This window comes from Ceratotherium simum, chromosome 3 (assembly GCF_057802395.1).
Source record: "Ceratotherium simum simum isolate JZ-2026a chromosome 3, ASM5780239v1, whole genome shotgun sequence".
Taxonomy (NCBI): domain Eukaryota; kingdom Metazoa; phylum Chordata; class Mammalia; order Perissodactyla; family Rhinocerotidae; genus Ceratotherium; species Ceratotherium simum.
In genome coordinates, this window is record NC_141902.1 from 59,681,359 (window position 1) to 59,706,049 (window position 24,691).

Sequence of the window (24,691 nt, forward strand, 5' to 3'; positions counted from 1 at the left end):
ATATCAGACTACAGAGGTAGTTCTGAAGCCCCAGACCCCACACAGAACCTGCAGCTTAACTGCCTTGAGATTAGGAGTCTCTGCTTTTCTTGGATCCCAGGAGAAAGCTCTATAGTGGACAAAGGCTCGTGGGAAGAGGAGAGTGATCTGTGGCCACACAGAGGGAAAGAGCTGTTCTTTGTGTCCATGAGAACAAAGCCAAGTGCAGCTTGAGAGAGAGACCAGAGTTAGACCAGAGGGTCCCCACCTCGGGCAGTTTGCCTCCCCCTACCCAGGAAACATTGTTGGTTGTCAGAACTTGAGCGTGGGGTGTTGCCACTGGCATCTAGTGGGTAGATGGGATGCCAGGGATACTGCTGAACATCCTACAGTACACAGGACGGCACCCCCAACAAGGACTTATCCAGCCCCAAACGTCAATAGTGGCAAGGTTGAGAAACCCTGAGTTAGACTGAATAAAAACTGTGTGTGAGTGTTGGGGGCTCAGTCACTAGGGCAGTTGCCAAGAGAAAGGGGTGAAATATTTAAAAAGAAATAGGGTAGGGGCTGGCCCACTGGTGTAGTGGTTAAGTCCGCGTGCTCCGCTTCAGTGGCCTGGGGTTGGCGAGTTCGGATCCCAGGCGCACACCAACGCACGGCTTGTCAGGCCATGCTGTGGCGGCAGCCCACATATAAGTAGAGGAAGATGGGCATGGATGTTAGCCCAGGGCCAATCTTCCTCAGCAAAAAGAGGAGGATTGGCAATGGATGTTAGCTCAGGGGCAGACCTACCTAGAAGAATGGGCTGTTTAAGATGAATTCGGTGATTCTTTTTACTAAAGGCCTGCTCTGGGCCAGGCCCCGTGCAATGCTGAGGCTGCAGAGATGGTCAAGCCAGGCTGCTCCTGCCTCAAGGAGCCCGGGCTGTGACACAGCTCCCCCCCGAGGAGGCAGGAGGCGGTCATGCAGACACCTAGGAGGCCCGCCTGGGGGGCTGGCTGCCAGGCGCTCTTGGGCGCCCCCCCAAAGAAGCACTACTGCCTCCCAGTCCCTGAAACATGACACGCGTTAAAGATAGTAAAGCAAATAATCATCAATATTGGATGGGCTGCAATTAGCGGCGGCGAAAAGGGAGTCCTCCCAGGTTAATAATGCATCAGGACTCCTTCGGAGCAGGGATAAATTATGCCAGGGACGCTGCTCAGGCATGGGAGGAAAACAATAGCTCTTTAATTCGGGGGTTGGTTGGATCTCAGAGGCAGGGCCTCTCCCTGCCTTGGACCTCAATGGCAGCCTTGCTTCCTCTCCCTGAGAAGGTCCTCCCTTGGCTTCCCAGCAGGGGTGGGGGCTCCTGGTGCTGTTCCCCCACTGTGGAACAGTCTGGGGCAGCTGCCTAGTCCCCTGGCCAGCCATGTGGGACCTCCGCCCTGTGTTTAGAGCCTTAGAGCTCTCACCCTGCCCTCCAGAACCAGCCCAGATGTCAGGTCCTCCAGGAAGCCTTCCCTGACCAGAGTAGCAGTCTCCTGGTGTTTTCTGCACACAGCCCTGGGTCACAGTTACTTAGGTACATGCTGGGACCCGGCAGGGCCAGCCACATATATTTCATTGATTCTAAGATGCACTTTCCCCCACATTTTCACACCTCTGATATTGGGTGTGCTATACAAGCAATGGTACAGCATGGGTCAGTTGACAGCGTTTTCTTTTTTTAAAGTACATAAAATAAAGTTGTGCCTCACTTCTGGTGTTGTCTTGTATTTGAAGAAATATGGTAGAAGGTGCTCAGTGCGTGTGAGTGCTCCAGACCCGAGGTCCTGAGGGCTGGACTGGTGCTGAGGGACCCTTTGCTTCCTCCTCGAGGTCCAGCCCTGCAGGCACTCAGTGTTTGTTGAATGAATGAATGAGCAAATGAACGCTCAGGTCATATACAGGCCAGCTGCATTGGCTCCAGGGCCCCCTCTTGACCATCTCCTTCCCAACCCTCCACCCTTGCTGGCAGTACCTCCCCAGCCGCTCAGCTCCAGGCACTGAGGACCAAGGAGCGTTTCTGTCTAAGCCATAACACTTGCTAAGACATCTCTGCTTGCAGTGACCAAGTGATTTTGTGGAGGCTCAAAAGCTGGAAATGAAGAGGGGCCGAGGCCGAGCCCAGGCTGTTCCAGCGACAGGGCTGCAAAGCAGAGGCATCTCTGCCCTGCAGACAGCAGCACCCACTGCCCAGAGCAGCCAGTCCTCCCCGAGCTGTTGCTGTCGAGGCCTGAGGGGAGAAGGCAGACTCCCCCACCCTTCACCACCAGATAAGAGGCAGCCACATAAAGGGCTGTGGAGGCGTTTATCTGGGGCCGACAGCTTCATTATTACCAGAGGGCGGTGCCAGCTGGTGCAGGAAGCGGGAAGTGAAGGGAGCTGGGAGAGGCGGCCCAGAGTAGCTCTGGCTTCGCCACTTCCCAGTTTAGGCTCCTCTGGAAGCAGGGGTGGGGCCAGCTTCAGCTCAGCTGTCCCCAGTCTTCAAAGCACAGGGAGAGGCTGCCCTTAAGGCAAGGCCCTGACAAGGGGCTGCCCTCTGTCCCTCCTGCTCCTCCACTCTAGCCAGGGCCAGCTGGCACAGGCCTCAGGGCGAGCCATACTGATTTTTAAGGTCCCTTCTAGTTCTGACCTTCTGTGGCTCAAGCCCCTGCTTCTGCCCTGGTGGTCCTGTCTCTGGGCCCCTTGGAGTTGGGGGAGGGCTTGGTTAGATGTGGAGCGTGTGGAGGGGAAATGTTCTCCAGGACAATGCCCCTAAAGCCCGTGGCGCCCTGAGCTCAGCCATCCCAGCCCCCCTGGTCTGTGTGGCCCCATTCCCACCCCACTCCGCTGAGGGTCACCAAGCTCCCTCCTTACTCCTGTATGTGGGGTCTCAGATTGGCTCATTTTCAATGCTGGCAGCCCGGTGCAGTGGACAGAGGCAGGTGACCTGTGCCCTGGTCCTGACTCTGTCCGTGTGGCCTTGGCCTTCTCTTCTTTTCATCAGAGTGGTTACTGAAGGTGAGTGCTGAGGTCCCAGCTCTTTCCCTGCCCTGCTTGGATGGCTGGGCTGGAGGTGGGGGCCTGTGCCTTGAGAAGCCCCCTCTCCACCTGTGCCCACCTCGCCCCTGTCCCTGGGCTCACCTGTCCCCAGATCATACCTGATGGTGTTGTCAGCATCACAGGGGCAGCGCAAGGTGCAGCCTGGGCCATGCAGGCCCTCAGGGCACAGCCGCTCCTGGCAGCGCGGGCCCTTGTAGCCAGGCTCACACTCGCAGGCGCCGGTGGTGGGTGAACACTGGCCACCGTTGTGGCAGTCACAGCGCTGTGAACACTGGAAGCCAAAGGTCCCGAAGGGGCATTCCTCTTGGCACCTGTGGGATAGCAGAGCATGGCTGAGGCTGTGGCTGGGCCCCCTCACCTCCCTCTCCAGATCCATCCAGCATGCACCCCCAGCCTCTAGGCCTGGGCCTGGTGTGCTGTACCCCCCTCACAGCCTCCTTCCCTCTTCTCTCTCCTCCTCCAGGAAGTATTCCATGGTTAGGCACCCCAGTCAGTTCCCCTCTTCATGCCAGGCATCCTCAGTCCTCCAGCAAGAACTTTGTACTATCGTATTTCATTGATTCTAAACCGTATTTTTAAATATTTTGATTGTGGTAAAATATACATAATATGAAATTTACCAATTTAACCATTTTTAACGTACAGTGGCGTTAAGTACATTCATATTGTTGAGCAACCATCACAACCATCCATTTCCAGAACCTTTTCATCTTCCCAAACTGAAACTTCTGTACCCATTAAACCATAAATCTTATGTTTTTAAAATATATTTTAACATCTGAAATCAGTTAAATCTTTTAACTGATGGCACGTCACTGATAAAACATTACCGATGTTGTTCATTCTTAGCAGTATATAAAATAATGATGCATCTCACAATTGGTGGCATCTTAGATTTGATGAAATGGGGTAATTTCATTTCCACTTATTGTCTCTGTTTTTGAGTCTTTTGTGCAGATGTACAGTCTCCCTTGTCATATTGGGAGATGTGTCTCCTTCCCCAGTGTGGAATTTCCCCCTGAGTACAAGAGGCATCCTGCTTCATCAGACTGGAGAATCCTCTGAGGCACGGCTATGTCCTCTTCCTTGGACCAGGGGGTCCTCTCGAGGGAGGGGCTGAGCCAGCGGGCCCCCCAAGGAGGAGGACTGTGTCCTCTTCGTGTGCTGCCTCTGCCCAGGCCTGGTACTTGGAGCTCCCAGCATATTGATAGTTATTCGACTTCATGGACTCACAGCCGTGGGCTGTGGATCCTTTGTGGGCGGATGTGACTGCTGCTGGCGACCTGGCATCCTGGATGTGCCCAGACAGCCCTCACCCCAGCCCAGGGCTATTTCCCAGGGGATGCAAATTCATTGTCACAGCAACTGGATCCTGACAAGTTAAGGGGTAAACCTGGGGGCATGCGGGTTAAAGAGGTGGGTGACTCCTGTGTCCCAGAGACAAACGGAAATGGCCTCTGGACTCAAGGGTTTTGGATTATCCATGTCCCAGCACTGCTTCAATAGTGCGGAAAATGGAGAACTGACCTTACAGCTCTGCCATCCGCTTTCTCGTCATAAAATGGGATGAGAATAATGAAACCTCACCAGGCTGTCTGAGGATTAAATGAGATAATGTGTGTAAACGTTTAGAAAGAGAAAACCTGGTGAGAAAACCTCACCAGGCTGTTTGAGGATTAAATGAGATAATGTGTGTAAACATTTACACAGTAAGGGCTCAGTAAGAATGTTAGTTACTATTATTACTCTTGTCAATATTGTTTTCTATAGTTCTCATAACAGAGCCCATCTGACCTGCTGCCTCAGATTCTGGCATGAAAAAGCACAAAGGGAAAAATTCCAAAATGTTAACAATGGAGTGGGCTTGAGGAATTATAAGTGTTTTAATTGTCATGTTTTCCCATTTTCCAGGTTTTCTGTCTTCTACAATAATGGGGGAGGGGGGCAATAAAAGATGTTTAAAAAAACCACAGCCCTAACTTCTTTATTAGATCTTGGAGAGTCTTGAGTTGGAACCAGTGTTCTCCACAACAGGGTGGGGAGACCTTATGACTGGGTGCCCTCGGTTGCCTATCAGATGGTGAGTGGCCAGACCCCAGTGACGTGGTAGGGCCGGCTAGCGAGTGCCTGGGGGACGAGAGCAGCTGGTGTGTCGGGCGCAAGCCTTGGCAACTCTACACTGGGGGGGTCTCTGTCTCTCTCCTCTGTCTTTGTTGCCTTGTGCCCACAATGACAGGGAGAGGAGGAGGGTGACCGGGGTCTAGCCTTGAGGACTTCCTTCACAGGAAAATGCCACCCACTCTCCCCTCTCAGAGCCACGGCAGCAAAAGGAGGAATCTGGCAGAATGGAGGAGCGCTGATGGTTACAGCCCCGGGCACCGAGAGAGAGGGGCTTCCAGCTGCTCCCCAGGCCCTGAAGCAGAAGATTGCTCATCACCCTCTCTTTGGAGATGAGGAGGCTGAGATGCAGACAGGTGAGGTGACTGTTCCAAGCTCATATCGCCTGCAAGTGGCCGAGATGAGTCCAGATCATCTTGCTGCATTGCAGCCAGTCTGAGGCCTCATGAAAAGAAAGAGAACAGAAGATAGAGGGAGGGAGAGGACAGAAAGAGTGGGATGGAGAAGGAATGGCTGGTGGAAGACAGGGAGGAGGAGGAGAAGCAGGATGGGGGAGGTAAGGAGGAAGACTGAGGCAGACCGGGAGGACACAGAGCGATGAAGAGCTGGAACATCACTGTCTGAATTACCAGTTCCTGCTCAGCCTCGGTATGGATTTCCCCAGAAGTCACTCAGTTTGGCTCTCCTTGGATGTTCAGACATCAGAGGAAGAAATTCAAGCCAGGAGACACGTCCTGACCCCTCCTCCCTTTCCCTGGAACATCCCTGCTCCCCACATCCAGTAGGACTGGGCAGAGCACTGGACAGTGAGCTCCCTCTGAAGGGAACTTCCCCACTCCGCCATATTTATGAAGTGACTGACTCTGTAGCCCCAGAAAAAGAATCTGGAAATGAAATATTAACAACCTAATCCATTTACATAATCAGCCTCTTTTTTTTCCTACTCAATTTAAACAACTTATTTATTTAGAGATCAAGCAACGACTGCTAATGAATTTTACACAAAGCATACTAATAACGGGGCCTGTGAAACAGAAGGGTAATCACAGCAGGAATTAGTTTTCTACTTAAACATCCTTCCTTTGCAACATATCAATCTAATGTGTCCGATATTGCCATTAACAACCAGATACATTGCTCAATTAAATTACAAAATGAGCTGCGAAGCCCTCGTTACATTTCGTGTTTAATTTGCGCTGGATTCTGCCTATCCGGGGAGGCCTGCATTATTACACCCACTCAACTTTAATATGCTCGACATGACTTGGGGTGGGTTAATGCAGCTGTCACCTACAAAATTAATGGTGGCAATTTTACAAAATATTAAACACCAGGCAGCCCCTTTAGGTGGGAAACCCAAATGCTACCCGGCCCTTCTATTGAACTCTCCTCTGTAGTTAATTGGCAAAGCTTGCTAGAGGACCCTGAGGCTTTTGGGATTTCTCTCTGCCCCAGGATCGTGGCTGGTAAACCTCGGCTCTTCTCTGCAAGGCTGCTGTGAAAATGAGCAATACAAACAGCAAAGACACCACCCTTACCTGTCCCCCATGTATCCGGCTGTGCAGTGGCACTGCCCAGTCACATGGTCACACTGCCCTCCGTGGTGGCAAGGACAGTCCTGGCTGCAGTTCTGACCGAACGTCCCTGGTGGGCAGGGCTGGGCACACACTGCTCCCTGAAACAGAGGAGGAAAGACACGCATAGGTGCTGCTTCTGAGATGTAATCGGGAGGCCCCTCTCTCCTAGAAGTGGCACAGCTGCTACGGCCCAAGGGACCACCCCAACCCCTCAGTGGGACCTTCTCCCCAATCACAGAAGCAGAGCACGCTGGACGTCATGGCTCTAAAGCCCCATCTTACAGGTGAGGAGACTGAGCGCAACTTGCTCATCCAATTATTCAGCACACATTTAGTGAGTGTCTGTTGTATACCAGGCACTGTGTTAGACACTAGGGATACAAAAACTTGAGTACGAGTCGATTCCTGTCCTCCCAGTCTACTGGGGAGAGAGATGAGAAAACAGGTAAGTACAGTACCAGGTGCTAAGCGCTCCCACGTGGTACACGAGAAAGCGCTGAGGAAAAACAAAGAAGAGACTGTGGCTGAATGTGGCAGTCTGGAAGCATACATTTATCTCTACTTCTTTCCCAAACCCAGCTAACACCAGTATAAAGGGGGAAAGGAATGGGAGAGGAGACCACAGAGGACAGGAGATGTCACATGTTGGAAGACAGAAGAGCAGACGGAAGAGCGGCAACTGCTCAGGTTTCTGCTTTCTCAGCAATGCTAAGTGCCTGCAAGGGACTGTGGGAAGACATGAGGTTGCTTTGTAACCACAGAAAAGCTCAGGAATCAGAGGCATCAGGAACCTCTGAAGGCCAAGGTGCGGGTGTGGGAAATAGGACTATTTGAAAGTTTATAAAAGAGGGAATTAGACCCCACAGTTTTGCTCCTATTTCAAATAGCTGGGTGACTTTCCAAGACGGGCAGTTACTTTTAGAGAGGTTGACCACACAGGCTTTGAACACAGGGATACCAGCACAGCTGAGGGTGGGGGTGCCATGAGAATGGGGACCATGTGGAACTCCACCTGCTGGATCATCAGACCCTCTGCTCTCTTCCTCTGCTCAGCTCCTAGAATGCTGATTACCAGACTGTACTCCCTTTGGCAGGATTCTGGAGGATTCCTTTCTTTTTTTTTTTTTTTTTTTTTTTAAGATTTTTTTTTTAATTTATTTTATTTTTTCCCCCCAAAGCCCCAGTAGATAGTTGTATGTCATAGCTGCACATCCTTCTAGTTGCTGTATGTGGGACTCGGCCTCAGGATGGACGGAGAAGTGGTGCCTCGATGCGCACCCGGGATCTGAACCCGGGCCACCAGCATTGCAGCACGCGCACTTAACCACCAAGCCACAGGGCCGGCCCTGGAGGATTCCTTTCTGAGGACACTGAGAGCTAAAGGGGAAAGAGCTACAGATACTGACATTTGAGGGTATATGAGGAGAGGGGCAGGGAATAGCTACTCAGAGGAGGGGTCCCTCTTCCTCCTGGAGGTGGTGGAGGTACCCCAGGCATGGCAGGGGTCTGCCTTTCTCACTGCACCCCACAAACTCCAGAGATTCTTGAGGGAAGAGAAGAGTCTTTCTGGCCACCGTCATGAGCAGTCCTGGGCTGGACAAGGACACTCTGACCCTCAAAAAACATTCTGAGCCATCTTGGGGGGCTGTGCCTACACCTCCTACCTCCCCATCACAGAGCACTGTGGGGCCCTCATGTACACACACACACACACACACACACACACACACCCCATCCATCCTGATAAGCTGCAGGTTCCCTTTCTCTTCAGAGCTTCTGAGACACGACCAGGGCCTCCCGAGGAGGCCAGTAGGAAAATCTGGTGCATAGAATGCTTCCTTGCAACATTTCCTGGGAACTTTTCAGACAGGTGGGCAAGCACTTCTTTTAGCCCCAGGTCAGTATTCCCCAGCTGCAGGCACCCCAGGTCCCTGAATCCCCAGGCCCCTCCTCAGGCCTGAGTGCCTGAAGGAATTTGATACCTTGGAAGGCCTGCTGCCTGGTGTGATAGAAAGAACACTGGACTCACAGTCAGGACTTGGCCTCAGATCCCAGTTCTACCTCCACCCAGATGGCTGAGCTAGGACAAGTCATGTGATCGTTCTGAGCCTCAGTTTCCTCATCTATAAAATGGGAGTGGTAAGCCCCAGTCTCCCAGGTGGTTGTAAAGATTAAGTGAGATTAGAGATGTGAAGGAATCTAGTACAGTTCCTTAAAGAGTGGTCCCTTCACTAATATTAATTCAACCCAAGTGGATACTTGGTGAGGTGGCCTGTGGTAGGAGCCCAGTGTAACCTGGGACTGAGAGGAGTGAAGAGAACCACATAGCTAATTAATTACTGCTGGGTGGAAGAACAGCGTTTTGGGGAGAGGCAGGAGGAGAGAGCAGGCAGGAAAGTGTGAGCTTAAGAGAGGGGCTGTGGCCTTATGGTTCCTCTCCTGCTGTTATGGCCTGAATTTCGTCTCCTCTAATTCATATATCCAAACCCCCAGTGCCTCAGAATGTGACTGTATTTGGAGACAGGGCCTTTATAGAGGTAATAAAGTTAAAGTGAGGTCACTAGGGTGGGTCCTAATCCAATATGACTGGTGTCCTCATGAGAAGAGATTAGGGCTCAGACAGATACCGAGAGAAGATCATATAAAGACACCAGGAGAAGACAGCTGTCTACAAGCCAGGGAGAGAGGCCTCGGAAGGAACCTGCTCACATCTTGACCTCAGACTGTAGGGCAGATGTGGTGAGGGCTGTCATAACAAAGTAGACAGACTGGGTGGCTTAAACAACAGAAATGTAGTGTCTCGCAGTCCATGCTACTTCATTACAACAGCCCTAACCCGTCTGCCCTATGGTCAACTGAGTGCATGTCTCCAACTGTAGTGGGCTCTTGGGCTGTGTGGCATCTAGAAGGTTGGAGATGAGGTGAGGCAATAGTCCTGCTCCTCTCAGAACTGGTTAGACCAAATGCCTTTTCAAAATCTGGGAAACCAGCTGCACTTCACAAGGACTGTGCTAAATGGAGCATAAAAGACAGGGCCAAGATGGCGAAAGGACTCACGGCCACGCGATGAGACCACAGCCTCTCTGCGTACCTGCAGGCATTTCTAATGGTCGCCGCTGTCCCAGCGGGCATGGATGCCCTGAAAGGACACCGAACAGCAGTGAACGGCAGCTGGTGTGGGTGCTGTGGACGTGAGCCAGCACACAGGCCAGGGCGTGGGCCTCCGTGAATCACCCTTTCCAGACCTGAGCTTCTATGGTTCCACAGCCTCAGCTCCAAACACCTCTCTTCGGCCCTCCACGATAACTCGTCCTAGTTCCCAGCTCCTCAGTCCTGTTGTTTCCTTTGGGTGTGTGTGCGCAAATACAGACACACACAGGCACACTCTATATCCAGTCTCCACCATCAGACTGGGAACTCCTGAGGGGTTGATCACAGCTCCTCCTCCCTCCCCATCCGTCCACAGAGCCCACTCTCATCAAACTACTCACACCTGGTTTCTCTCCTCTGAAAGGTCTCAGAGCCCAGAAGCAGAGAGGAAATCATTCCCCAGGCTCTTTGCAGAGCACCCCGCTCCCCGGGGAACAGGCTCACCACAGCTGGGCAAGTGGGGTGTCCTGGGGGCACACTCAGGGCCTGGTGGCCAGGAATCTCTGAGGAGGGGCCTGGAGGGCCAGAGTCCCTGGCGGCTCCTCTCCAGCCCTGCACAGTGCCTCAGGTCTTGGGGAGCTGCCCCGTGAGTCAGCAATCGTATTCTTTGGATCTCCGAGTGTGGCTGAACAAGCAAGTGAGGCAACGGAGGATGATAAAGGGAGGATCCTCCTGCCCAGCATCCTCTCCTCGGCCCCAGTCCTCCCTGGGAGGGGCCTCGGGCCTGCGCTGCAGCTTCATATCACTGTGACTCTGCACGCATAAGGGGTATTAATAATTCATACAAATCTGCAAGTTAAATACTGTGTAAAAATAGAAATGCATTTGTCTACAATTAAATTAAAAACATAAAGTGCCCAAGTCTAAAGGCTTCTATTGACAGAGCTTCCCATCATCTGGAAGAACAAACCTCTCACTGTGTTGGGGAGAAAAAAATCCCGCCATGTGGCTTCTTCCCTTCCCCCTCTTCAACCCCCAGCCTCCACCAGTCTCTCCAGAAAGGTCTTCACAGGTGCAGGGCCTGCCTGCGGCCTGTTCTCCCCCTACCACATCCTGATCCGACCCCACTGCCTGCTGCTGGGCCTGCAAGGACCCAGCCTGTGGGCAGTGGAATTCCAGAAGCTGGCTGGAGATGAGAAGGCCTTTCCAGAGAGTGGTTCAGGGTGGGAGAAATGGGCAGGTGTGGGAGAGGCCACAGCAGCCCATTTGTCCTCCTCAGAAGAGACAGACAGACAGACACACACACACCAAGGCCTGGGATTCAGGAGTCAGGGGGCTTGGATTCCAGCTCCATTTCCCTCTTAACCAGCAGTGTGGCCTTGGGCGGGTCACTTAGCCTCTCTGGGCCTCAGCTTCCTCATCTGAGAAAGGAAGGTGCTGAGAGACCAGTGGTGTCCAAACCTCTTAAAGCTGAGAGACTCCGTTTTCATGTGAAACCTTACCTAGAATCTCAAGATAGAAAGTATTAAAATGGAGATGTGAGGGTGTAAGGGAGCCAGAGCCGTAATTATTAAGTTCCCTACCCCCTCCCTTACCCCCAAGAAACTCTAGGGTTCTGTGAAACACAGAAGGAAATCCTACGGTCTTGATTAATGATTTCCAAATGCAGACCTGCAGACAAGTTTGGCTGCCTCAGAATCATCTGGGGGAGCTTATTAGAAACAGAGATCCCAGGCCCCAGAAGGTCTCTGGTAGAGCCTGGGAATGTGTATTTAACTCCAGCCCCACCCCTGTGAGTCTGGTGTGCAGCCAGGTTTGGATGCGGCTGGACCAGATGCACCCCTAGGTCCTTTCCTGCTCTAAAAAATTCTGGCAAATCTGTGCCTGCATCAATGGGCCCTGCACGCGTCCCTCCTGCCTGTCCCCTGTGACCTCGATGTTCACAGTCGCCCAAAATAACCTGCTCCTGCTCAGCAGCCCTGTTCCCTCTGGGTTTGCAAAGCTTCAGGCTCCAGGGGGAGGCAGCCAGCTGTGTCACCGAGCTTCCCCCGAAACAGGAAAGTCTGCCTTAGTGATTCGCTGCTTCTGAGGAGCTTGGGTCTGTGCAGGATGAGGAGGGGCACTGAGAGGTGGAGCGTGTGGCCTAAAAGGAGTCTTGTGGACTGTCAGCGGCATCCAGGGACATATAAAACAAGCAATTGTAGAGCACTTCCGAGTTTGCAAGCACTTCGGAGGTGCGCTGCCTCATGTGAGCCTCCTGCCGAGCACAGCAGCTCTGAAGGGCAGGGCGGACTGTTATGCCAGTTTTGCAGATGGGGAAGCAGAGACCAGAGTAACTGAGGGCTTTTCTCAGGGTCAACATTAGAAGTGAGACCTGAATTTAGGCCTGTGGGGTTATAAATCCTGTCCCCCTTTCCCACAATGGTGGCTCCCAGACACGAGACCTGGATAGGCTGAAGCTGCACCAGAATCACCCAGAGCACTTGTTAAAATACAGATTCTGCGGCCCACAGAACCAGAGTGTGTGTGTGTGTGTGTGTGTGTGTGTGTGCAGGGGCTGGAGGCTGGGAATCTGAAGTCCTATAAATGCAGGTGATCCATACCTTGCTGTCTTCCCTCCTCCCCTGTCCTTACACCACGCTCTTTCTGCCACATCTGGCCAAGAGCCCATGGCAGCTCAAGTGAATACCTACGCCCAAGACAGAGCCAATCTATGAGAAGAATTCAACTCCTTTGCACATGAGGGACCACAGGCTCAGAGAGGTTAAATAACTTGCCTCGGGTCACACAGCACTTAGATGGCAGACCTGAGATTCAAAGCTGTGTCCATAGCACCACTGGAAGTGTCTAATGATGCCTGCCCATGACCATAAATAGGAGTCAGGGAGGGAGAGGAATTCAGCCCTCCAGGGTGTGTGTACGTGAGGGATGCTCAGATCTCTTATAGTGCCCTACCTGGATCCTGCAGGTCCACCTACCGTCCAGCCTGGGGGGCAGGCACACTCGCCAGTGATGTGGTGGCAGGTGCCCCCATTCTGGCAGGGGCAGCGCAGCTCACAGTGAGCCCCGTGGCTCCCAGGTGGGCACAGTTCCTCGCAGCTGCATGGGGAAGCAGAGGAGTTAGACGCAGCAGCATTCAGATCAGGGGGCAGGGCCCCAGCGCTGCCAGTCCCAAGGCTCCAGGGTTCCCTAGGACGTAGTGAGTTCACAGTCAATGTGAATTGTATTAGGCACCAGGTCAGCTGAGATGCAGTCCCGCTTCCTGCCAGGAGGGGGAAGCAGGGCTCAGATATAATGAACTGGAATGTCCTGTGCTTGGGCCAGGACTTGTGGGATGACTTAAGTGTTTTTAGTGTAAAGAAGAGTGTTCTTCTGGGGAGGGAAAGCTGAGGAAGGCTTCCCTAAGAGGGAAACGTTTTACGTGAGTCTTGAAGGTGAAGTTCGTTTCACCAGGAGAATGAGAGGAACTGCATGCCAGGCAGAAGGAACAGCATAAGTGAGGGCAAAACTGAGAAGTGGCCATGGATGCAGCCTTCAAGAATCTGCCTAGGTGCAGAGAGAGGGAGCATCTGGGGCACGGCCCCCTTCCAGGTTCTGGAAGTCTCTCTTCTACCATGACAGGCTCATGTGCAGGGACTGGGCACTGTGGAGGTATAGGCAAGGATTTGCATGGAGGTCTTGGCCTTGGGCTCTGGCCTTTAGCTGGAGCTGGCCCTGGAGCTGGCCAGACATCAGGGCAGGGAACATCCTCAATCAAGAAAGTGTCTGTGGCCAGAGTCCTTGGGTGTCCCCTCAGGATTTGGGCTGTCAGGCAGGCCACCAAGTTTTCAACAGAGTGGGGAGGAGAAAGTTAATGTTGCCTCTGAGGGGGTCTCAACTAAGCAGCCTTGAAGTCAATACAGACTTGCCAGGGAACTAGAGTGAGGGGCTGTTCGGTCCCGTGGAAGAAGGCAGGGGAGAGGAACAGGCACAGTACACTCCCCAAATCTATACACGATATCTGCCCAGGGCCCTCACCCCACTCTTCTCAAATGGCCTGGAAGTGTCAGGCCCCAAGTGAGCAGCGGCATTTGGGTTATACTCAGAAGAGAATTCCAAGCTAAGATCTGGGGTCCTAACCAGGAAGGGCCTCCTGGCAGGAGTTTAATGAGCTCCTCTGGCCATGGGAGCGCCCATCCGTGCACAGTCTCAGGTCGTACCAGTCACCTCTGGGCCTGCATGGCGGGGATCTGAGAACTGCATGTTTGAAGCCTGGGCATTTAGACTCTGCAGCTCTTGGGGTTGGAGCGCAGGAGATTTCACAGCCAGGACTCCAGACCCTCCTCCTGCTCCCAGCACCCTGCCCCCTCTCAAGGAGCCCGTGTGGGGCGCGCAGCTGCGGAGAGGGCAGCTGGACCGCCCGGCCCTCTGTGCCTGCGGCGCTTTACTCACTAGACGCCGGTGTAGCCGGGCGCGCAGAGGCACTCGCCGGTGCGGGGGTCGCAGCTGGCGCCGTGGCGGCACTGGCACGGCAGCTGGCAGCCCTTGCCATGGGTGCCGGGCGCGCAGAGCTCCTCGCAGCGCCAGCCCCGGAAGCCGGCGGCGCACACGCAGGCGCCCGTGATGGGGTTGCACAGGGCACCATTCTGGCACTGGCACCGGTTGCTGCAGTGGGGGCCCCAGTGGTCACTGTCGCAGCCTGCAAGAGAGGAGACTGTCAGCTTTGGTGCTGACCTCCATCAGCTCTTCGCCAAGCCACTCAAATGATTATACAAGCTGTTTATTAAGACGCTGTTTCCTCTCAGGGCCGTTCTCTTCCAACCAGCGTCTCCACGAGTCCCCTTTCCTGTATTGAAATTCTGGAACCACGAGCTGTTTACCTCCCTCTGCCTTTGCTAAACTCTTGATTGACTGTCTCTGTTCCCCTCAGCCAGGCTCCTTCTCTGTGACCCCATCACCCTTCTTGGAGCCTCTCCAGCCCAGCCCAGCCCAGCCCAGCCCAGCCCAGCCCAGCTCCCATCGCTCCATCTTTCCCTCTCTTCTCCAAACTCATTTGTTTCCTCCTCTTGCACCGCACTCTCCATGAACAGTCTTCTAACTCCCTGCTCCTCCCCGGCTCCATCTCCCTGTCACCCTTCCCATCTCTCTCCTGCGGCTTCTCTCTTTCAGCAGTGCCTACGCCCCTGGTTGCTTCATCTGCAGTTCAATTTCATTACTTTCCAAGCAGCCAACTTCAGAAGGAGCAGGAAAAAGAAACGTTTCCCTGGGAGATGACAGACAGCCTTCAAGATCCTTATATGTAATTAAATGTTTCAAAGAGTGATATCTGAGCCAGCTTTGCAGAAATCACTCTCTACGGCTGTGGAAAGGGACCGAATGGTAGATCCCCAGGTAGGGCATCCAGCCTGCTGCCGCCTCCCACTCTGACCCTCACCTGGTGCATACAGGACACACAACAACAAGCTGTCCTCAAACTATAGCCTCATTCACTTGAATCCTGGGGTAGGGGTGGATGTGGAGTCTAGGCATGGACAGCCACACATAATGTTCTAGGGGGTGTTCAATGGAGAGAAAGATTGCTCCCAGCTAAGGGGATCAGGCAGGACTTCCTAGAAGAGAAGGCATCTGAAGTGAGTGTAAAAGACGTCTCACTTGTCTGCCTATCATGGTGACCAAGAGTCCCAGTTTCAGCACTGAAACTCACATTCCAAGAAATCCCTCAGTCCTGGGCAAACTGGAATGGCTAGTCACTCTACTGCCTAAAGACAAGGAGATGATTAATTGACCTTTGTGCTCCAGTGATTCTAGGGGTTAAACACTCAGAGGACAGGGGGCAGGTGAGTGGGATCGGGGAAGGGGTCATTGGGCAGCTCAGTATGAGCAAAGAGACAGTGGCACTCGAGTGTTGGGCAAGCACAAGAGCACAAGGTTCTAGTGAGGCCAGTGAGTACATGGGGTCTTTGTGGACTGCCAACTCCCCAGCATGTACCTCCCACTTGCTGACCAGGGTCAAGTGGTCACTGTCATGGAGCGTGTCTGTCATCCTTTAGCAGATGGAACCACCCTAGGCCCGGAATCCCAATCACCCTATCTTGTTCATCTCTTCTTCCTCTGTGCCCCAAATATTCACACATACAAACTGAGCTGCCAAGTTATGAGTGATCCTTGCTCTGCATTTTCCACCTGGTAATAAAACAGCCACACAGATCAATGGAACAGAAGAGAGAGCCCAGAAATAAGCCCACGCATATACAGTCAATTCATTTACAACAGAGGAGCCAAGAATATACAATGGTGAAAGGACAGTCTCTTCAACAAATGGTGTGGGGAAAACTGGACAGCCGTACACAAAAGAATGAAACTGGACCCCTATCTTACGCCATACACAAAAATTAACTCAAGATGGATTAAAGACTAGAATGTAAGACCTGAAACCATAAAACTCCTAGACAAAAACATAGGTGGTAAGCTCCTTGACGTCAGTCTCCATGGTGATTTTTTGGATTTGACACCAAAAGCAAAAGCAACAAAAGCAAAAATAAACAAGTAGGACTACATCAAACTAAAAAGCTCCTGCACAGCAAAGGAACCATCAGCAAAATGAAAAAGGCAATCTACAAAATGAGAGAAGATATTTGCAAATCATATATCTGATAAGGGGTTAATATCCAAAATATATGTAAAGAACTCTTACAATGCAATAGCAAAAAAAAAACAAAAACAAAAACCCATCCAATTAAAAAATGGGCAGAGGTTCAGAGTAGACGTTTTTACAAAGAAGACACACAGATGGCCAACAGGTACATGAAAAGGTGCTCAACATGAGTAATCATCAGGGAAATGCAAATCAAAACCACAATGACATATCACCTCACACCTGTTAGAATGGCTATTATCAAAAAGACAAGAGATAAGTGTTGGCAGGGTGTGGAGAAAACGGAACCCTTGTGCACTGTTGGTAGGAATGGAAATTGGTGCAGCCACTACAGAAAACAGTATAGAGGTTCCTCAAAAAATTAAAAATAGGGGCCAGCCCTGTGGCATAGTGGTTGGGTTCACATGCTCTGCTTCGAGGGCCCAGGGTTTGTGGGTTTGAATCAATGCTCATCAAGCCATGCTGTGGTGGCATCCCATATATAAAATAAAGGAAGATGGGCGCAGATGTTAGCTCAGGGCTAATCTTCCTCAGCAAAAAGGGGAAGATTGGCAAGGGGTGTTAGCTCATGGCCAATCTTCCTCACCAAAAAAAAAAGAAAAGAAAAGAAATTAAAAATAGAACTACCATATGATCCAGCAATTCCACCTCTGGGTATTTATCTGAAAGAAATGAAAACACTAACTTGAAAAGATACATGCACCCCCATGTTCATTGTAACATTATTTTCAATAGCAAGATGTGGAAGCAACCTAAGTGTCCATCGATGGATGAACGGATAAAGATGTGGTGTATGTATATATATGTATATATATATATACACACACACAATAGAATACTATTCAGCCACAAAAAAGAAGGAAATCTTGCCGTGTGTGACAACATGGATGGACCTTGAGGGCATTATGCTAAGTGGAATAAGTCAGACCGAGAAAGACAAATACCATATGATCTCAGTTATATGTGGAATCCAAAAAAGAAACAAAAACCAAACTTATAGATACAGAGAACAGATCGGTGGTTACCAAAGGCTGGGGGTAGGGGGTGGGCAATATGGGCAAAGGTGGTAAAATCAAAAGGTAAAAATTTACAGTTATAAGTTATAAATAAGTCCTGGAGATGTAATGTACAGCATGGTGACTATAGTTAACAATACTGTATTGTATATTTGAAAGTTGCTCAAAGAGGTCTTAAAAGTTCTCATCACAAGAAAAAACATTTTATAAATGTGTATGGTGATGGATGTTAACTAGACTTATTGTGGTGATCATTTTGCAATGTATACAAAGGTTGAATCATTATATTGTACAGCTGAAACTAATATAATGTTATATGTCAATTATATCTCAATAAAAAAATTGAGTCCAGTTATAGCTACAACACTCACACTAAAAGAGACTCATGGGACAGAGAGTGACTGAGTACCCAGCCATCCAGCATCTCCCACCCCTCCCTCTCTCTGGGACATACACTCTGTGAGTGGAGAGACTAGCAGAATTACCTGCTGTGCCATTTCTCTGTCCTTTTTTGTTGCCAAGCACATGTAGTTGAATTTGCATAAGTGTAATGTACATATGATGTGACTCCATTGCAATAACAATAACCACCATATCTTAAATGCTCACTTGTGACATTTAAAACCTTGTGAATTAGGTTTTATTATTTCTCCGTTTTACAGATGGAGAAATAAAGAGTCAGGGAGGTTAAGTGATTGCCCAAGGTTATAGTCAAGGGCAGGCCCAGGTCTTCTGGCTCTGGCTCTCTCCACTGCAGGTAAATGGGACACTTTGTGAATGATGATTCTGAGGACAGAAACTTAGAGGTACCCCTGGGGACAAGGGGACAGCTGCAGAGCACGAGGGCAGGGACACTATGGAGACTAGCCACGTCCTCTCCACTCATCACTGTGAACAACCCCAGGCTCCAGAACAAGGGATTCCCCTCATTATTACCGCCATGGTTACTGCCCTCAGACCTTGGCTCTGTACTAAACTGGTGGCGTCCAAAGCCAGTTTGTCCTTGGTGCATCTCAGGACATACGGTTATGCTTTGCCTGTCAGAGGTGACCTCCATTCTCTGTGGCACAGCCAAAGCCCAGGAGGAAGCAAAATTGTGCCTCTGATAAGAGAGCTGGAGTATTGTCACAAAGTCCATGCACTAACTCTTGATGCTTTCATCCTTTTACCCATCCCTTCAACAAAGATTCACCTGCTAGTGCCAGAAAGCATCCTGCCTCCTTGGAATGTACAGTCTAGTGCGGACAGAGCTGTTAGAGCAGCATTTAAGGAACACTGTGAAAGGGCTATTCGAGGGGTCATTCAGGGAATTACAGAAGGACACAGGCAGGTCTGAACCCAGACTGGGGGGTTAGGGAAGATATCCTCAAAGAAGAGACCTGAAGGAGGGGAGAGGGTGAGGAATGGATCGAGGCAGAGGAAATAATATGTGTAAAAGCTTGGAGGTGGGAAAAAGCATGACACGTGAGAAAAAATGAAAAAAAAAGTGTGTGTGTTTGGAGTCTAGACTTTAAGGGAGAACAAGGTACAAGGTGAGGCAGATTCCTGGGCAGGGTCCTAGGTCAAGGGCTTTGTGAGGCGTGTTCAGGGGTGCGGACTTCCCACAAGGGCCGGGAAGCTCTGAACATATTCCAAGCAGAGGACTGATGTGATCCGCTGTGGCTGTAGAAAGATGGCTCTGGTGAGAACAGATCTGTGGGCAGGAGAGAGAGAGTGGGAGTGGGGTCAGGGGGACCGGCTATTATAATAGGAAAGAGATGGTGGTGGCCTTGACGAAGGTAGGAGCATTTGGGATGGAGAGAAGGGGACCGATTCCAGCTGTATTTATCAAGTTAAATCAGCAAGGACTTGGTGATTGACAGGGTGCTGAGGAAAGGAAGAGGAGGGAGGGAGGATGTCACCCCAGCTCTGACTTAGGCTGCTGGGGGGATACTGGTTCCACATTCTTTATGGGAAACACAAGGAGAAGAGCAAATATTGGGCGAAAGAGAATGAGGTTAATTTTGGTCATTGAGCTTGAGGTGTCTAAGGGACACCCAGGAAGGCATTCAAAACCCATCACATACCACTAACTGATGCACTAACGCTTGAGTGATTTCATTCTCTACTCATCCCTTCAACATTTACCAAGCCCCTGTTAGCGCCAAAAATCGTCCTGCCTCCTTGGAGTGTACCGTCTAGCGGGGACAGAGCCGCTGGAGCAGGATTTAAGGCACACGGTGAACGGGCAATAAGAAGGCAGTTCAGGGCATTTGAGAAGCACATGTAAACATAGTTCTGTTGAGCCTGACAGTCTGGGTTCTCAGACCACAGATAGGTGTGTGAGCACGTGTGCATACGTACATGTATATGTTTGTGTCTATGCGTGTGTGTATGCTTTATGGGGCTCCTAAAAATAAGTAGCGAGAGCTCTATGTCACAGTAGGAAACCATGGAAATAAACAGGAAACATTTGCAGACTAAAGAGGCAAAGCAACTTGGAGCCATTAATATAGGGGCAAATGCACCTCATATCCAAATTGACGGGAAGAGGTTACATTCCATTTAGAATATTCTGATTAAGGAAGCAGGGAAGTGTGTAATCCGTTCCATAGACATCCCCCCTCCCCTGCCCCACAGTGAGTAAATGAAAAAAAAAAAGAGTGCACAGAGATAAACTTCAGTTATCTAGAAAATCCACTTAAAAACCCCTCATTCTCCAGCAATGACAGAGAAATGAGGCAGAGCTGCAGTGAGTCAGTGATCTAGCCTGTTGAAGGGGAATCCAAACCGTCATTAAACTTACAACAGGCCTCTGTGTTCTTTCACAGGTAACCGCAAGCTCTTTCCAGTGTGGTCTTGGAATGTCACCCCTCACACACATTTTCTTTCTGTCACAGATGCTCTTTCCTAATTATATTTGGCTTTGGCTGGTTTTTCAAGCGGATGAGTCTTCTTGGGGCTTAAGGGGCACCCAGAAGTGTGTGGCCTGCTTGATCTGTTCCTGGAAGCTGGCCGGCTCACCCCCCGTCCGGGCCAGTGCACGTCCCAGCTGACCTCTTCAGACTTCGGGGCCAGGCCGAGTGTGCCCCTGGCTCCCCACGAGGGCGAGTAGCTTCACCACTCCCTTCACCACAGACAGGCTTTTAAACTTGTAACTACAGTTGATCAAGCAGTTAATACATGCCAGGCCATGAGATAAAGGTGTAAAGTAAATTTTCTCATTTAATTATCACAACAACCCATTTGCAACGGGTCCCATTGTCATCCCCCTTTTGCAGATCAGGAAACTAGAGGCTCAGTGAGGTTGAATAACTTGTCCAAGGTCACACAGCTGGGGAGTGACCGGGTGTCTGAGCCCCTAACCCCTGCTGTCCTACTGGCTGTGATGTGGTGTTGCTGGAAGAGCGGACGTGGGATGCTGGCCACCAGCCTGGGCTTAAACAGCCACCTTGGATAATTCAAAAGAGATGAGGCAGCAGAGGCTCATTTTTCACAAATGTCTTATTCCAGGATTGGTCTGTGTGTGAATGGTGCTCATAGGTCCCAGGTTTTCCATGACTGGCTCTATTTCTCATTTTATTCTCTTCAGTTAAGATAATTTATTCATTTAGAACTTTTTCTACTGTGATAAAATATATATAACATACATTTTGCCACTTTAATCATTTTTCAGTGTACAATTAATTCAGTGGCATTAATTACACTCATAGTGTTGTGCAACTATCACGTCTATTTCCAAAACTTTTCCATCACCCCAAACAGGAACTCTGGAACCATTAAGCACTAACTCTCAATTCCCTCCTCCCTCCAGCCTCTGGTAACCTCTAATCTACTTTCCGTCTCTATGAATTTGCCTATTCTAGATATTTCACGTAAGTAGAAGCATACAATACGTGGTCTTTTGTGTCTGGCTTCTTTCACTTAGCATGATGTTTTCAAGGTCCATCCACACTGTAGCATGTGTCAGCACTTCATTCCCATTTATGGCTGAATAGTATTCTATTGTATAAATACGCCGTATTTTGTTTATCCATTCATGTCTTGATGGACATTTGGGTTGTTTCCACCTTTTGGCTATTGTGAATAATGCTGCTATGAACATTGTTGTAGAAGTATCTTTTTGAGTCCCTGAAGATCATTTATTAAAGGCACAACTAACTATGCCTTTATTGACTTTCCCTATTAGGAACAATAACTTGGCTGACCATTTTTTCGTCACCACTTCTATACAAGCAGGTGTCCAGTCTCCTCCATTAGCCTTGGAGTCTCTGGGGGTTGCAGCTGGGGGAGCTGGGGGTGTCCTTGTTTGTAGTTGCCCCTGTCCCCGACATGCACACAGTCTCACCCAGCATCTAGCTCAGAGCTGGGCACAGGAAGAACTGTCAGCTGTTCTGATGAAGGTGCTTGGCCAGACCTTCTCCAGTGACCAAAGAGCCCCATCCCAGCTGCTCATGGGGACTCACTTCCTCAGACAGTGGTTCTTGGCCTGGCTCATTAGCATCACCCCAGAGGTTTTAAAAAACACTCCTGCCTGGGCTTCACCCATGGACATCTGCTTTCATTATACTGGGGAGGTGGGGCCCAAGTACAGGTGCTTTTAAAGGGCTCAGCACGTGAGAACCACCGTCCTTCTGGTGATGGCATTCTCACTAGTCCTCTCAGGGAGACGGGCAGGAGGACGCGGGGCCTGAGGTGGGGGTGGGAGAGATGGATGATTCCTCCTGTTCCACAGACAGGAATCCTGAGACTCAGCAAGGAGGAAGAGTGGCCACGGAAGTGAAGGTCAAGGGGTAGAAACAAACCTGGAATCCACTGACCCTGAGCTGCCCTGGCCTGTACTAGAGCCCCGGCCAAGGCCCCCACAGCCTCCCTTTAGCAATGGAAATGCTTGACGCAGTCAGAGCACCTCCCAGGAATGGCCCATGGCCCCCGAGTCTGCTCCCCATGCCCCCACCCACCCCAAGAAGAAGTAGGGGGAGCTGACGGGTCATGGGATTGCTCCTGAGTTTACCAAGTAGCAGGCATGGAGGCAGAGATGGAGCAGGAGCCGCCTGAGACCATTCCAGCTGATAAATAAAGTGACTTCCCAGTGAGGAAGGCCATTTGTCAACTGACTCGCCCCAATAAAAGCACAGGCAACTTCTCAGAGGCTGAGCCCCTCCACTCTTTCAGATCTAAGCTGCAATTCTGAGGAGCAAGGAAGGCTGGGTCAGAGCCAATGCTGAGCAATCTTGGGCAGCCCCCTCCCCTCTCTGGGCCTCTGTTTTCACATCTGTAAAGTGACAAGTTTGGATCAGCGGTTCTTGCTTGGAGTAGGTCACCATCCCCAAGAGGGCACCTGGAAATGGGGGAGGAGAGTACTGGGTTATCACAAATGATCAGGGACAGTCCTGCCCAATGAAGAACTATGCTCTCCAAGTGCCAGTGGTATTCTCATTAAGAAATACCAGTAGGTAAATACTGGGGTCTCTTCCCATTCTGATATTGTGTGATTCTATACTGTGTTGCTAAATGTCCCCACATGAAAAACAGGCCAGAGGAACGGGGTAGGAGGTGTGTTTGTCCCTGCGTGGAAAAGAAATATTTGAGGTGGTTACCCAGGCTCTGGGCTGAGCCATCGCTCAGCTCCCCATTTTTCTACCACTTAGATTGTTGGAATTAAATATTAATAGACCAAGGTGCTGTAGATTAAAATCCAAATCTCCTGACACAGTCCCTAAGCCCAGGAGGTGCTGACAGCACAGGATTATAATGATGTATCATTAGCTCTTAGTGATCTATTTATTATACTTGTTACTCTGTGTTATTTAACCACACCATCTATATCTCCCCAAACCTCCGAGGGGAGGCAGGATTCACAGTGGCTACATGGAATGTGGGCTGCACGGAATGTGGGCTGCACCTCCGGGTGCCGCTTGCCGCCTAGGGCAGGAGGGGTGGCCGAGTAAACACACCCAGGCGGGAAACACCCCCGACCCTGGGAGCTAACTACGGACCAGCTGCGTTCTCACATGGCTTATTTCATTTAATCCTCTTACCAACCCTGTGCCATTTATTCCTACTTTGCCTTGTTCCAAAGAGGATTTGAGGCAAACCATGTGTGAGGTGGGATTAGTACTCCATTTTTCAACCGAGAAACTGAGGTTCAGAGACATGAAATAATGAAATCAGGTTTCTCAACCTTGACATGATTGACATTTTGGGCCAGAAAATTCTTTGTAGTAGGGGGCTGTCCTACGCACTGTAGGATGTTTAGCATCATCCCTGGCCTCTATCCACTGGATGCCAGTAGAACACCCCCCCCCACCCCCCGCCGCTAGTTGTGACACCAAAGATGTCTCCAGATATTGACAAATGTCCCCTTGGGGGCACAATTACCCCCATTGCAAAAGGCAGAGTTGAGAGAGACTGGGTTTCTTACTCCTAGGCCTTAGAGGTCATCTCATGTACCCCCCACATTTTACAGGCAGGAAACTGGGTCAGAGAGGCTGAGTGACTTGCCTGTGGCCACACAGCTAATGCGCTTGAAAGCTAGATTTGAAACTAGCTGGCCATGTCAATCTAAGGCTCATTCCATCCCATCACACCAGCTTTTGGGAGATGAGTTAGGCTCATTTATTCGCTTATCAAACAATTATTGAGCACCCACTAGGTTCTAGGGGCTGAGAAGCACATAGTTGGTTTGAGAAACAGACAAGCGAACGGGAACCGTTGACCCATCAGAACATGGGATGACTGGAGGGTTCTGGGAAAGCTCTGCTGGGACAGCTACAAATAGGAAGAGTGCCCCACCGTCAGGTTAGGGGTCAGGAGGCCGGGGGCTGGCAGGGTCTTGTGGCAGGAGGGCAGGAGGAGGGAACAAAGCCAGTGGGTACTTTAAATGCCCTCAGCAGAGTCAGTCTCTTTGGCTCATTACCATCCTCATCTCCATCCCCACAGCCTCGACCACTGCTCCAGGCCACAAAGTCCATTATAACCAGACATCACGCCATCAAAATGTCAAGAGAGAGGAGGGAGACCCAGTAACTCCATTTTATCAGAGCCCTGTATCTCTGTGGATGGATGATATGGAATTCAAGATATCGCTAAGTCTGCCTGGCATTCCACCACGAGGACTCCATTCCTCAGGGTCTGCAGGAATCCCCTATTAAAATGCATGTCATCCCATGTTTGTGCAGGTGTGTATGTGTGTTTGGGGGGTGTAGTCACACCATGAGGCACTATCAGCC

The 24,691-nt window shown here is 50.6% G+C and overlaps 1 protein-coding gene across 18 annotated transcripts in view; it reads right to left on the reverse strand.

Moving 5' to 3' along the window:
- MEGF11 (multiple EGF like domains 11) overlaps positions 1-24,691 on the reverse strand; it is a 336,243-nt gene that overhangs the window by 59,781 nt on the left and 251,771 nt on the right. For all 18 annotated transcript variants that reach the window (XM_087428555.1, XM_087428563.1, XM_087428559.1 and 15 more), the window contains 4 exons: positions 14,262-14,508; positions 12,809-12,929; positions 6,702-6,838; positions 3,144-3,356 (listed from right to left, as the gene is read on the reverse strand). In XM_087428555.1, the coding sequence (XP_087284681.1) occupies positions 3,144-3,356; positions 6,702-6,838; positions 12,809-12,929; positions 14,262-14,508 (718 nt within the window). The remainder of the gene's footprint in view (positions 1-3,143; positions 3,357-6,701; positions 6,839-12,808; positions 12,930-14,261; positions 14,509-24,691) is intronic.